At 61.6% G+C, this 12,927-nt stretch overlaps 4 protein-coding genes across 4 annotated transcripts; 3 read left to right on the top strand and 1 right to left on the bottom strand.

Annotated features, from left to right (window-relative positions):
* The first annotated feature begins 287 nt into the window (after positions 1 to 287).
* SCHCODRAFT_02642124 (GroES-like protein) lies at positions 288 to 2,450 on the top strand. Its single transcript, XM_003025975.2, has 6 exons — positions 288 to 810; positions 865 to 1,154; positions 1,208 to 1,315; positions 1,367 to 1,504; positions 1,586 to 2,102; positions 2,155 to 2,450. The coding sequence occupies exons 1-6, from the start codon at positions 677 to 679 to the stop codon at positions 2,210 to 2,212; spliced, it is 1,245 nt and encodes a 414-aa protein (XP_003026021.2). The 5' UTR covers positions 288 to 676; the 3' UTR covers positions 2,213 to 2,450.
* A 378-nt stretch (positions 2,451 to 2,828) lies between these two features.
* Positions 2,829 to 5,067, top strand: SCHCODRAFT_02642116 (synaptobrevin-domain-containing protein). The gene is made up of 7 exons (XM_003025976.2): positions 2,829 to 3,057; positions 3,109 to 3,170; positions 3,234 to 3,290; positions 3,566 to 3,698; positions 3,853 to 3,972; positions 4,213 to 4,395; positions 4,676 to 5,067. Exons 1-7 carry the CDS (start codon positions 3,049 to 3,051, stop codon positions 4,778 to 4,780), a joined length of 669 nt encoding a protein of 222 aa, XP_003026022.2. The 5' UTR covers positions 2,829 to 3,048; the 3' UTR covers positions 4,781 to 5,067.
* A 169-nt stretch (positions 5,068 to 5,236) lies between these two features.
* On the bottom strand, positions 5,237 to 9,357 carry SCHCODRAFT_02591938 (uncharacterized protein). Its single transcript, XM_050343990.1, has 4 exons — positions 8,965 to 9,357; positions 8,429 to 8,911; positions 6,778 to 8,369; positions 5,237 to 6,726 (listed from the first exon to the last, which is right to left on the bottom strand). Exons 1-4 carry the CDS (start codon positions 9,075 to 9,077, stop codon positions 5,726 to 5,728), a joined length of 3,189 nt encoding a protein of 1,062 aa, XP_050197720.1. The 5' UTR covers positions 9,078 to 9,357; the 3' UTR covers positions 5,237 to 5,725.
* Positions 9,358 to 9,412: 55 nt separating this feature from the next.
* On the top strand, positions 9,413 to 12,892 carry SCHCODRAFT_02693304 (uncharacterized protein). The gene is made up of 4 exons (XM_050346851.1): positions 9,413 to 10,188; positions 10,237 to 10,269; positions 10,291 to 12,711; positions 12,745 to 12,892. Exons 1-4 carry the CDS (start codon positions 9,727 to 9,729, stop codon positions 12,823 to 12,825), a joined length of 2,997 nt encoding a protein of 998 aa, XP_050197719.1. The 5' UTR covers positions 9,413 to 9,726; the 3' UTR covers positions 12,826 to 12,892.
* The last annotated feature ends 35 nt before the right edge of the window (positions 12,893 to 12,927 follow it).

The following is a 12,927-nucleotide window of genomic DNA, read 5'->3' as shown; positions in this document are numbered from 1 at the left end:
TGAAGATAGACTTGATTTCGTTCACTGATGGCGAAGTCCTTCTGGCGAGTCTGGTTGTGATGACGGGAGAAAACAGCGTGGGAAGTTGAACTTTCTTTGATCGCCCGGGCCGAGGCCTTGTCCGGATCTCGGACCGGAGCTCCATTATCGCTTTTGACCGCCGTTCCGCCGCTCTTCCGTCCGGTTTCGCGGGCTTCCTTGGCGTGTCTGAGCGTGTCTGATTCCCTTCGTCTGCTTCTCCTGCTCGTGCTTCTATGAATGCCATACTCGTCGCGGTTACTATACCTGGTATGTTCGAGCGAGCACCGTGCGACAACCTCCCAATCCTCCGCGCGACATTCGATCCCGACGGTCGCCCGCCCCTCTCTTGACGCGGCCGAGTTATGGGGCAACATTTAGTAGGCGCACGCCGTCCGGAAGGACCCAGTCCCCGCACTCTGGTCATCTGCGAGTCATCTGCACCTGCGAATTTGTAGACTTTTCTCTATCGAGACCGCGATGGCGCGCCCGCCCCTGCCCGCCGGCGACAAATTCCGGGAGCCGCCTAGACTTGCGATGGGCCATTTATACGTGCCGCGCGCGCGCGCTGCTCGCGCTCTACATCGGCCTACCCGCGCTTCGGAAGTATTTGCGCAGTCCAGCACCGACCCCGACACAGCACCGACGCGCTACCCGCATGGCCTCTACTATCGCCCTGTCCAGGTCGTCTTCGATGAGCCTCCTCCTGCGCCGGCCTGGAACGCAGTGGGCGCGCGCCGCGTACCCGGCGCTCAGCACCCTCGCGGGCGGGATAAAAGGCGCGAGCGCACGGTGAGGACGGCGTGCTATCCACACACACACCTCATAGACTTAGACTTCCCCCAGCGACCTCCGGGCTCGCCACTTCTCCGCTTCCGTACCCGCTATGTGCCAGCAACACACCATCCCGCAGACGATGAAGGCGGCCGTCGTGCCGCAGGCGGGCAGCGCCATCGAGATCAAGGACGTGCGCGTGAAGCGCCCCGAGGAGCTCAAGCCCGGCGAGTGCCTCCTCAAGATGATCTGCACGGGCGTCTGCCACACCGACCTGCACGCCGCGCTCGGCGACTGGCCCATTCCGCCCAAGACCCCGCTTATTGGCGGGCACGAGGGCGTAGGGATCGTCGTCGCCATTGGTATGCGCAGCTGTCTCATCGTGACGGGGGCTGTCAGCTAACCTCGACTTCAGGCGCGAACACCGCGAACTCGCCGGTGAAGATCGGCGACCGCGTCGGCGTCAAGTGGCTCGCCGACTCCTGCCTCAACTGCGAGCAGTGCAAGAAGGGCCGCGAGCAGAGTACGCAGCTCCTATGATTTCTCGCTATTTTGTGCTGACTCGCCTTTGTAGACTGCGAGCACGCCGAGCTCTCCGGCTACACCGTCGACGGCACCTTCTCCGAATATGTTGTTTCCTTCACCAACCACGTCACCCCGATTCCCGAGGGCTTTGACAGCTACGCAGCCGCATCAATCCTCTGTGCCGGTGGTAAGCATTTTCCCTATCATATGGCCACACCCTTCCCTATCTATCATATGCCTCGATCCCCGGCTCACCCCCCCTCCCTAGTAACCGTGTACCGCGCAATCAAGTACTCACAGACGCAGCTCGGCGACTGGATCGTGCTCCCCGGCGCCGGCGGCGGGCTCGGCCACCTCGCCGTGCAGTACGCGAAGGTGCGCGGCCTGCGGCCCATCGCGATCGACACGGGCGACGAGAAGCGCAAGCTGTGCATGGAGCTCGGCGCGGAGGCGTTCATCGACTTCAAGGAGTGCCAGGACATCGTGGGCGAGGTGAAGCGCATCACGGGCGGCTACGGCGCGCACTCGGCGGTCGTGACCACGGCGTCGCCGAGCGGGTACACGCAGGCCGTCGACTACCTGCGCCCGGGAGGGACGCTGATGGCGGTGGGCCTCCCGGGGAAGGCGGGGCTCCAGGCGTCGATCTTCTTCACGGTGTTTAAGAGCATTAGTATCCTGGGGTCGTACGTCGGCAACCGCCAGGACGCGTACGAGGCGCTCGATATCGCCGCGCGCGGCGGTGTTGTGTGCAAGTATGTCCTGAAGGACTTGCCTGCTTTGACGAGGTTAGTTTCTTGACCTACACTCTCATCGAATCCATTCTGACGCCCTCTCCAGCACCTACGACGCCATGCAAGAGGGCAAGATCGCCGGGCGCATCGTTCTCAAGTTCTAAATGGCTTAACCGGCTACGTCCTCGACTCCCTCCTCTTCCACGAGCGTAATCTCGCTCCTAATGATATGACATCGCTCTCTAACCACGATGGCATCGCTCTCTAACGACGATGACATCGGGCTCGAACTGGGGAAATAGAAAGCAGAAGTAACTTATCAACGCAAGGCATTGTAATGTTGCCTCCTGTACACTAGTAGCACAAATGACCGAATGAAGCGTATAATACCCGAACTCCTCTTTTTTGTGTGATAACTTTCTTGTTCGTGTGTGATAACTGGCTATCTACTTGGTGAGACTGAGCTGCCGCTTGGTTGAGCTGAGAGCGCACGCTCTAGTGTCTTGCCTTCTTCGTTGTTTTCCCCTCTGCTGAGGTCGTTCTGCTGAAGACTTGCGCAGCTGCGTCTCCTTGTGCGGTTGCCCCCCAAGAATGAAGCATGCGGAGGCGAATTAGCAGAGACAGACATGATTCTCGAAGTTAAGCCAACGGACGAACGCTGCTATGTATGCGCGACCTGGCTGTGTGGGTCCACACCACGTGCCGACGCAACGACTTTCCCCAAAAGGAAGTAATTCACAGGGGCTTTTCCGAATTGTCGTCATTGATTGAATCCAGCCACCCTGCTTCCTGACTGTCGCCACGCTCACACCAGGGTCCTGAGAGGTCCTCCACTGACTCTTCTGAATCTACTGCTGCGAAACCCTCATATCTGGGCTGCAATCTTCTCGCTGCGATCTCGGACGTTGCGCATATACTACACCTATCCCTCAACACACACACAACTCCTGCGCAACACCCTTGACCTTTGTACAAGACATCGAGCTCTCCCACCTTCGACATGTCTCTGGTGCGTAGTCTATCGATGCTATGGGCGCTCCCGGCCTAATCTGGTATGCAGATAACAGCATGCGTCGCCCAGGGCACGAACATCATCGCCCAGCACCAGACGGATACCTCCAGGTGCGTGGCGCGCGGCGCTCGTTCGCATGGACCCAGCTGACGCATTTACCCACCCCTCTCCAGAGGCAACTTTGCTCAGGCGACGCAGACGATCCTGGAGAAGATCCCGCCGAACGATAGGTGCGCGCCTCACTCGGATACCTTTGCATTGCGCATACGGCCCTCCCTATCTCGTATACGCCTGCTTCGCCCCGCCTGGTGTACTCTTCAAGCAACCATCGTACCTCCTCAACTCCCGCATACGTCCTCCCCTCCCGCGTACCCGGCTCGCTCACATCAATGTCTTCCTCGATTACTGATGCTCAATCCCTCCTCATGCTCAATCCCTCCTCATGCGCAATCCCTCCCTCTTCATCCACGTATCCAAGCCCAATACTCACCCCCCTTCCTCACAGCAAGCTCACCTATGTCTGGTCCACCTACCTCTTCCACTACATCTCCGAGGCTGGCTACACGTACCTCGTCATGGCGGACGACAGCGCGGGGCGGCGGATGCCGTTTGGGTTCTTGGGCGCGGTGAAGAATCATGTGAGTGGGTGCTCTTTTGGGTGGATGGGCTTCTGAGAGAGTGCATATATGCTGTTGGATCATGCATTCCTGCTCTTCAATCATGCATCCATGCTCTCCAAGCATGCGTTCATGCTCTCCAACCATGTACCCATACTCACGTATGCGCCCACAGTTTCTGGAGGACCCGGAAGCCTTCACGAGCAGCGCGCTCGCGAAGCTGATGCACGAGTTCAACACGGCGCCGCCGCAGGACGAGCTCGCGCGGGCGCAGAATGAGCTGCAGAGTGTGAAGGTGGGTGGCGTTCGTTCCCGCTCGCTCGTCATTCTTGCTCCTCGCTCGCCATTTTTCTTCCTCACTCGCCACTCCTCCGCCCCTCCCCCTTCTGCCCCTCTCCTTCCCCTTCTACCCCTCTCCTTCCCCTCTGCTCTTTCCCCCTCCTCCTGTAGGCATCCGGATAGCCCCTGTAGGCATTCGGATAGCCCCTCTAAGCATCCCATCAGAAACCACCTCTCTAACTACCCTCCCCTGCAGGACATCATGGTCCAGAACGTCGAGCAGATCCTCTCCCGCGGCGAGCGCATCGAGCTGCTCGTGGACAAGACGGACCACATGGCGGGGCAGGCGACGGCGTTCCGGCGCGGCGCGCGCACGGTGCGGAGGCAGATGTGGTGGCGGAATACGCGGGTGGTGGCGCTGGGGGTGGTGGTGGGGGTGGTGAGTTTTTTACTGTTTTTTTTTTGTTTTTCGATTTTTCAGTCGTGGTGGCGCCGGGCTGATTATTGACGTCGTGCAAATTGTCGACGCGGTGCTCATCATCATCGACGACGGGCTGATCATCGTCGTCGTGCCAATCATCGACGCCGCACTGATTGTCGACGCCGGGCTCATCATCATCGACGCGGTGCTGATCGTCGACGCCGTGCTGATCATCGACGCGGTGCTCATCGTCGACGCCGGGCTCATCGTCGACACCATACTAATCATGCACTCCCAGATCCTTGTCTGGGTCTTCATGGCGCAGTTCTGCGGTGCGGGGCTCAACCAGTGCGGGCAGAAGAAGCACGAGGCGCCGCCGACTGGGGGGGAGGGGAGTGCGTGAGGGGTGAGGAGGGGAGCCCGTGAGGGGTGGGGCGCTCGTGAGGGGAGGGGAGGGGAGCTCGCAGAGCTTGAAGGGGATCTCGCAGAGCTTGAAGAGGATCGATAGCCGCAGAGCTTGAAGAGGATGCTAGTCGCGCGCATGAGTCACGCATCTAACAGTCGGTATAATTGTGTATATGTATCCATAGGTTTTGCTTGTTGATTCTCTTTTCTCCTTCTGTCATTTCGTCCTGATCGCTCAGACGCAAGCTCGGACGGGAAAAAGTTAGCTTGGACGGGAAGAAAGTAGTTCGGACGGGGAAAAGTTAGTTCAGACGAGAGAAAGGGTTGCACACCGCGATGGCTGACGGCAAAAGGGAAGTATTCGTAGCAAAGCTGATGGAGAAGGCGGCATATATGCGTTGTCCGCGCAATTAGGGTTGTTCACGCAATTGATGAGCTTGGCTGAGGAGCTTCAGGCGAATGATGCTACTATGCAACAAGACACTATTCCTTCTTCGAGATTGACTCGCTGCCCAATATCCTACGCGGCCGCACGGTGGAGGCACGGCGAGCTGGCGCTCGAGCGCAGGATGCGCCAGACTCTAGTTTACTGGAGGATGGTTCACGAGACCGAAGTCACGGTTCGTCCCCTTGCCGAGCTGTGTGGTACCGAGCACAATGGATTGCTTAAACGATGGCACGTAAATAGATGTAGAAGCTGGACAGACGACAACACTACGGCTAGGGTATGAGCAACATCCTAGAATCCGTGATTACTACGTATAAATACATACAGTCATTGAGAGCGAGGAACAACACAATTGCTGCAAGATGGATAGATGGTCTACAGTCTGCAAGGTGGATGCATTAGTAAGTACTCGTTGATTGAGACACAGAGTCAGGTTCCGAAAGGCCTCGTTTTGGAGGGACGGGGCGTTGACGCGCACGATATACAAACACATTATTATCCCGAATAAGTCTCGGAAAGCGCGCGCAAGAAAGCGGGGGCAGGCTGCCTCGGCGTCGGCATGCTCAGCGGCGCCGCCGAGCTGACGGTCTCCATCTCCGTGAGGCCGAGCAGGTTGCTGAGCCCCGACCCGCGCGATGCGCCCGAGCCGCGCGAGCCGTACGACTGCGCCGACCACACGCGCGGCGTGTTCGACGCGCCCGTCGACACCGACAGCGCGCGCGGCCCCTGCCGCGGGGCCCCGGGCACGGCGAGGTCCGCAGGAGACCCGGTCGGGCTGTTCAGAAGCTCCAACGGCGGGCTCCCGGGGCTCGCGGCGGTCGGCGGCACGAAGAGCAGCGCCGGCGGGATGTGCGGGCTCACCGTCGGCACCTCGCCCGTGAGCTCGGGCGGCGAGGTGGGGAAGTTGGCGAGCCGGAACTGCCCGACGCTGGCTTGCGACTCGGGGACGGAGACCTGGGTGCCGGTCCACGAAGGCGCGGAGCTGGTGAGTGAGGACGTGATGCTCTCGCGCTGCTCGCGTCTCTCGCGACGCTGGCGCTCCTCATCGGTCTGCGAGAACGCTGCGCGCCGTCGGGCGTCCCTCTCTGCCGCCGTGAGCGCGCGGCGGGAGCCGGAGGCAGCGAGGGAGTCGTGCCCCGTCGTGCCGCTGCGGCGGAGGGCGGGATGGGCGGTTTCCGTGGAACCAGAGGAGGAAGAGAGGGTCATCGATGTCGCGGTAGGTGTGCGAGCGGCGGAGTCGGTGCTATGTGTGGACGTCGACGGTGCTTGTTGCGACTGCGCGTACACCTCGCGAGCGCGGGTCGGCGCCTCTGGCTCGCTGCGCCTATGCCGTCGCCTGCGGTGCTCACGGTCGCCACCACCGGCCACGTTTGCTATCCTGTCCGCATGCCGCTGGTAGCCTTCAACGTATGCTTGGTCATACGATGTCAGATACGCGTTCATGTAAGCATCCGAGGGCATGTACCCATCAGGGTATGATTCGGTACGAGCGTGACCTGTACGAGCGTAAGCTGCGCGACTCAACGTTGCGCTAAGTCCGAGCGTACCATTGGTGAAGCTCTGGCCATTGGGACCGCCTTGCATAGCCGCGGGGAGAAGGAAGTCATTCGGGTCAAATTGACGCTGTGATGTCGAGACGGCCATCGGTGGTGGGTAGATTCTCGGCCCTGATGGCGCAGTGGGATGCGTGGTCGGGGGTGGAGCGTAGTTTGGTCCTGCTTGTGTCGGCGCGTTCGGTACATGTCCCGTCGCCAGTGTCGAACCTGTCGGTGCGTGTCCTGCCACTGTCGCTGAAGACGCCAACGCAGCCGCCGCATCATTCAACGCCGCGGGGTCCCACGCATAGCTGGGTGTCGGCTGGTGGGGAATGGTCGCAGCAGCCTGCTGAGGAGCCATGGTTGCAGGTTGCTGCTGGGGAACGGTCGCAGCCGTCTCTGAGCGCGTCGTCCGGTGGCGGCGGGAGCGGTGCGAGGACTCGGGGACGAGGTGAGAGGTCCCTGGAGGGCGGTTGGAGGATTCTGCAGGACGATGGGAGCCCTCAGCGGGTGCACGGTGGGAGCCCTCGGTTGGCGCGCGAGTGGACGCTTCGGCATGCGCCCGATTCGAGGATTCCCCATGCGAGCGCGGTGGAGAAGCGTCCTGCGTTAGGCACCGCGCCGCCCCACCCAGCCCCTTCGATGGATGCACCCTCGAGGTCGGGGATGCGCCGGGGATGATGCCGTCCGGAGGCGTCGAGGACCGTGCGGTCTGACCCGAGCGGATGCTCCCCGGCGTCTGTCCTGAGCGAGTGCTACCTGGAGTTTGTCCCGAGTGTACGCTTCCAGAAATTTGCGCCGAGTATGTAGTCCCTGAAGTCTGTCCTGTATGCACGCTTCCTGGAGTCTGTCCCGAGCGTATACTCCCTGGAGTCTGGCGAGATGGCCCTGGAGTCATGCTCACTGGGTAGACAGCGGAGGGCTGAGTCGGTGGATAAGGGGCCGGGGGGCTCGGTGGAAAAGAAACCGGAGGGCTCGATGGATAATGATCTGGGGAACTCGGTGGGTAGCCACCCGGAGGTTGGGTCGCTGGGTAGCCTGGAGTCTGGCTTGCAGGATAACCAGCAGGCGTCTGGCTGGTAGGGTAGCCGCCTGGCGTCTGCCCTGCACGGGTACTTCCCGGCGTCTGCCGCGCTCCCGGACCCGAGGTCTGACTCGTTGGATAGCCATGCCCGCCAGCTGGGAATGCCTGGAGGGCCGCGGGCGTGAAACCTCTGTACTGGTCCAGTGGTATGGGTTCCGGAGGGGGAGGTAATGGGTTGTGAGTGGAGTGGATGGAGGCGGCGTATCCTGAGGGCTCAGATGGAGGGTATTCAGACGGCCGCTGGGATGGAGGGTATCCTGAAGATGGCGCGGGAGCGTGTACGGGTATAGATGGCGCCGTTCGCGAGGAAGAGGAAGCAGAAGGCATAGATCGTACGGAGGCGGGATTGCTGAGTGTTCGCGTGAGGCCAGGCTGAGGTAGGGCAGGCTCGGTGTTAGATCGAGTGAGAGCCGGCTCGTTAGGTCGAGTGGGGACTGGGGGCGGAGGTGGGGGACCCTGCTGACGCTCCGCTAGCGCAATTTGCAGGCTGTACACTTGCGTCTCGTACTCGGTGACCTTGCTGCAGGCGAGAAGTATCAGAATATATTCGTGGCGCGCAATAGATCGCCGGGCACGCACCATCTCAGCTCGATGATCTGTTCCTGCAGGCTGCGCTCGACGCCCGTCGCCATCTCTGCCTCCTGCTGGTGCCGCGTGTCGTGCCGCTCAAGGCGGTCACGGAGGCGGCGCGCTTCATGACGATCCTGCTTGCTGCGCTTGCGCACCTTCTTGTACTTGCGCAACAACGAGGTGAGCCGCTGCACTACGGGCGTATTCTCTCCCGAGCGCACTTGGAGCCACGCCTCAATCTCGGCGACGATGTCTTGGGGAAGCTCGTCCTCGTCCTCGTCCCAGTGGTGAAGGAGTTTGTCGAGGAGCTCGAGCTCGTCGAGGGCCTGTTCGCGCGCGAGCTGTTCTTCGGGTTGGTTTTCGCCGGTGTAGAGGTCGACGTAGAGGCGGCGGATCTTGTTGCTCCAGTACGTCTTTCGACATGTAGGGCAGACGGGGTTGGAGATGACTGTCCCTCGTGCAGGCGCTTGGTTGGGTATCGATTCCAGGCAGCTGTGGGATCATTGTAAGCGCACAAAGCCGCGCAAGGAATGAAGATCACGTACGTCTTGCAGAATACATGGCCACAGCCTATTACATAGGGTTCTACGGTGTCGGAATATGTGTCGTAGCATATATCGCAGAACGACGATGGGTGGTAGAGGAGCGGCATGATCATGCATCACCTCCTCAAGCGCGAGCACTGATGTCCAGAGGCATAAAGTTGGGCAAGAGGGCTGCCGGTATGAGGGGCAGGGGGTGGCGAGAGAGGGGGGGATGTAGGTGGTTCGGGACAAGGTGCTGAAGTCGAAGCCTCGAGGATGCCCGATATAGAGACAATGAAATCGACTTTGTTGCCGTTTGCGGCGGAGGAGTACTGTAGGCATGCCTCGTGTCTACCTTACCCTCAGAGAAAGATGGTTAAGGGCGGAAGTGACAGTAAATGCCGTCGTAGGACCGTAAGTCGAGAGCTGGTGGGATAGCGCAGGAACGCGTCTGAGTCCGATCACGCGTACCCCCCATCTCTTGACCCCAACCACGACGACCTTTATACACCAGACTCGTCTACACTCTCATATAAGACGTTACTGGAAGGCAACGAAGCCCGAGGGACGACGGTCAGTTGCGCTGGTATAGCGACTGACGAGCCCGAGGTTCATTGTCGACCTCCGTTAGCGAAACCGGGATCGACGTGTTCTGAAGTCCTCCGCACGTCCCGACGGGGAGCGCCACTCGTTAGATTTACTGGCGAAGAGGATCCAGAACTTCAATTCGGCGCGTTCTACGACTGGGGGATCCTGTGTCACATAGGGCGACACGCGCAAACCATGTCCGTCCTCAACAAGCGACTAGCTGTCCTTCTATGGCTCACGCTCATTCACGCGGCTGGAATCTACCTATTTACGAATGGATTTCTGCTCAGCAGACTGTCCCTCTCGAACAGGACGACTTGCGACGATGGGGCATGCACCCTTCCCCCAACGCATAACCGCCTCGTAGTCCTCATCATTGACGCTCTGCGATTCGACTTTGTATCCCCCGACCCGCCTGAACCGCACTCACCCTTTCATCACAACATACTCACCCTTCCCCGCGAGCTGACACGGGCACGACCCGAACACTCTTTCCTGTACAACTCCTACGCGGACCCACCCACTACCACCCTTCAACGCATTAAGGGCATCACGACAGGCTCCCTTCCCACCTTTGTCGACCTCGGAAACAACTTTGGCGCGTCGTCTATCGACGAGGACTCGCTCATACACCAGCTCGTAGCCGCGGGGAAGAAGGTGCGCGCGCTGCACCGATCCCTCTTCCCTCGCTGACATCGTCGCAAGGGCGCCTTCATGGGCGACGACACCTGGATGTCCGTCTTCCCCGACGCGTTCGAGCCCAACAGCACCTTCCCTTATGATTCCTTCAACGTCGAGGACCTCCATAGCGTCGACGAGGGCGTCATCCGCCACCTCTTCCCCGCCCTCGCCTCCCCCACTCCGCCGGACTTCCTCGTCGGCCACTTCCTCGGCGTTGACCACGTCGGGCACCGCGTCGGCCCCGACCACCCGAGCATGCGCGACAAGCTCGCGCAGATGAACGACGTGCTGGCGCGCGTGATCGACGCGCTCGCGGACGACACGCTCCTCGTCGTCCTCGGGGACCACGGCATGGACCGCGCGGGCGACCACGGCGGCGACGGCACGCTCGAGACGTCCGCGGCGCTATGGGTGTACTCGAAGGGTGTGCCGCTTGCCGGAGATGAGGCGCCGCCGTCGGGCCTCGTCGACTACGCGACCTTCCCCGGCGCGCGCGAGCCGCACCGCCGCGTCGCGCAGATCGACCTTGTCCCGAGTATTGCGCTGCTCCTCGGCCTCCCCATCCCCTTCAACAGCCTCGGCTCCGTCATCCCGGACCTGTTTGCAGGCTCGCGACTGCAGCGCGCGCTCGAGATCAACACCGCGCAGATCAAGGCGTACCTCGACACGTACCGCGCGAGCGGCGCAGGCGGCGAGCTCGACGATGCGTGGCCGACAATCGAGTCTGCATGGGCCGCCGCGCAGAGCTTTGCGTACCAGGGCGACGCGCACCTCATCACGCTGTCGAACTTCAATCGCGTCGCTTTGGGCTCGTGTCGGGCGATTTGGGCGCAGTTCGACCCCGTGCGTATGGGGATGGGGTTGGCGTTGCTGGCAATTGGGATCGTCGCTGCATGGGGTGTATACTCCTCCCTCGCAAGGGAAGGTGCTGCGTACGAACCATGGTTACTCAGGCACCTCACCCTCGTTGGTCAAGGCGCTGGTGTGGGCGCAGTTGCCAGCTCCAGTGCCTCCGTCCTGGTGCCCTCGCTTGTCATCCACCCCCTGAACGCATCCATCTTCGCTGCTGCGCTCGCATCCTGCTTCGCCTCCGTCCTCGTCTCCCCGCCTGCAGTATCGTTCCGCAAGATCCCAGGCATCCTCATCCTCGCTCTTCACGGAATCTCATTCTTCTCGAATTCCTTCACCTTCTGGGAGGACCGCGTCTCGCAGTGGCTCTTGGCCGCGTCTATGGTGCCATTCCTCCGTCGTGCGCTCACGGCACCCACTCGGCAGCTCCGCGCCCGCATTCTCGGATGGTCTGTAGCTTTCCTCGCATGCGCGCGCCTCATCTCGGTGAGCACAGTCTGCCGGGAGGAGCAGCAGCCGTACTGCCACGTCACGTTCTACGCGTCGTCGTCGCTTCCGGAGCCGCCGCTGCCTGCGCTCCTGCTCGCGCTTCCGGCGGCCTTGATTGTCCCCTGGGCGCTGCACCGCGCGCTTCGGACGTCGCGCTCGGAGCTGGGCATAACGCCGATTGTGCTCATCATGCTGCGCGGCTCGCTGGCGGGCGGGACGCTGCATTGGCTCCTCGAGTGGGCGGATACGGCGGAGTTGCTGTCGACGTCGATAGCGCGCCCTCTGCGGTCGTGGATCGCGCGCGGTGCGCTCGGGGCTGCCGCGCTCGCGCTCACAGCACTCTGGGTTGCTCCGAAGTGTGTGTCCATGGAGCTCGTGCAGCCGGAGCCTGGTTCCGCACCACAAGCAGGGCCCCGCCGCGTCGCCGTCCTCGGCTACGCCAACAGCCTCGGCGCGCCCTACCTCCTCTTCGTCGCCGCCCTCGGCGCCTGCGTCTGGCTCATGCAGCAGCTCACCGGCCAGCTCGTCCTCGCACTCTTCCTCCTCGCCGTCCTCGCCTTCCTCGAGGCCGCCGACGCCGCACGCGACGCCGCCGCCATGCAGGCCGCCTTCGCTGCGGGCTCGCTTCCGGACAGCGAGAGCCTGCCCGCCAATGTGCCGCGCGTGGGCTTTGGGGAGGTCGTGCCGCTGGCGCTGCTGGGCACGGTCGCGTTCTTCGGGACGGGGCACCAGGCGGTGCTGGCGACGATCCAGTGGAAGGCCGCGTTCGTGCTCGCGGGGCGGGTGGTGTACCCGTGGGCGCCGGTCAGCGTGGTGCTGAATTTCTTTGGGGCGGTAATGCTGGCCGCGAGCGCGGTGCCGTTGTTGGCACTGTGGAAGAGGGCGCCGGCGCAGATTGGGGGGAAGCAGGCGCCGGCGGAGAAAGGAGAGATCAGCGATGCAGGCGATGGCGCGGACAGCATCGGGCCCGACTCGCGCGTGAAGGCGGAGGCGACGCTCGCTGGTGTTGGTGTGATGGTCTACTACGCCGTCCTGCTGTTCGGGGCTGCGGTTAGTGCTGCGGTCCTCCGCCGTCATTTGATGGTGTGGAAGGTCTTCGCACCGCGGTATATGGCGGCTGCAGCGGAGCTGCTCGTTGTGGACATTAGCGTTGTTCTGGGCGTGGGTGTCGTTCTGGAACGCATACGCGGCAAGCTGTCGTCGTCGCTGTATGGATGGGAACCCAAGAAGGAGGAGACGACTCGGCAGCTGTACGGGCGCTATAATCAAAAGTAGGGCATAATGCTGGAATACACACTGTAATCAAACTGTGTAAGTATACCTTTTGTTGACAATCTGCGGCATAACGAGGAACGAGCGGTGCCGCAGAATAGGTCT

The sequence above is a fragment of the Schizophyllum commune genome (assembly GCF_000143185.2).
Source record: "Schizophyllum commune H4-8 unplaced genomic scaffold SCHCOscaffold_13, whole genome shotgun sequence".
In the NCBI taxonomy this organism is placed as follows: Eukaryota; Fungi; Basidiomycota; class Agaricomycetes; order Agaricales; family Schizophyllaceae; genus Schizophyllum; species Schizophyllum commune.
Note: the sequence above shows the minus strand (reverse complement) of the source record. Positions and strands in the feature narration are given on the sequence as shown.

Bases quoted from the DNA above. Each gene is read 5' to 3' on its own strand.
- SCHCODRAFT_02642124 (XM_003025975.2), top strand. From the start codon at position 677: ATGGCCTCTACTATCGCCCTGTCCAGGTCGTCTTCGATGAGCCTCCTC. The intron at 1,316-1,366 runs GTACGCAGCTCC...TCGCCTTTGTAG, and splicing joins CAAGAAGGGCCGCGAGCAGA to ACTGCGAGCACGCCGAGCTC. The intron at 2,103-2,154 runs GTTAGTTTCTTG...CGCCCTCTCCAG, and splicing joins GACTTGCCTGCTTTGACGAG to CACCTACGACGCCATGCAAG.
- SCHCODRAFT_02642116 (XM_003025976.2), top strand. The intron at 3,171-3,233 runs GTGCGTGGCGCG...ACCCCTCTCCAG, and splicing joins CACCAGACGGATACCTCCAG to AGGCAACTTTGCTCAGGCGA. The intron at 3,973-4,212 runs GTGGGTGGCGTT...CCTCCCCTGCAG, and splicing joins ATGAGCTGCAGAGTGTGAAG to GACATCATGGTCCAGAACGT.
- SCHCODRAFT_02591938 (XM_050343990.1), bottom strand. From the start codon at position 9,077: ATGATCATGCCGCTCCTCTACCACCCATCGTCGTTCTGCGATATATGC. The intron at 8,912-8,964 runs GTACGTGATCTT...ATGATCCCACAG, and splicing joins GGCCATGTATTCTGCAAGAC to CTGCCTGGAATCGATACCCA. The intron at 8,370-8,428 runs GTGCGTGCCCGG...TCTCGCCTGCAG, and splicing joins CAGATCATCGAGCTGAGATG to CAAGGTCACCGAGTACGAGA.
- SCHCODRAFT_02693304 (XM_050346851.1), top strand. From the start codon at position 9,727: ATGTCCGTCCTCAACAAGCGACTAGCTGTCCTTCTATGGCTCACGCTC. The intron at 10,189-10,236 runs GTGCGCGCGCTG...CATCGTCGCAAG, and splicing joins TCGTAGCCGCGGGGAAGAAG to GGCGCCTTCATGGGCGACGA. The intron at 12,712-12,744 runs GTGGGTGTCGTT...ATACGCGGCAAG, and splicing joins ACATTAGCGTTGTTCTGGGC to CTGTCGTCGTCGCTGTATGG.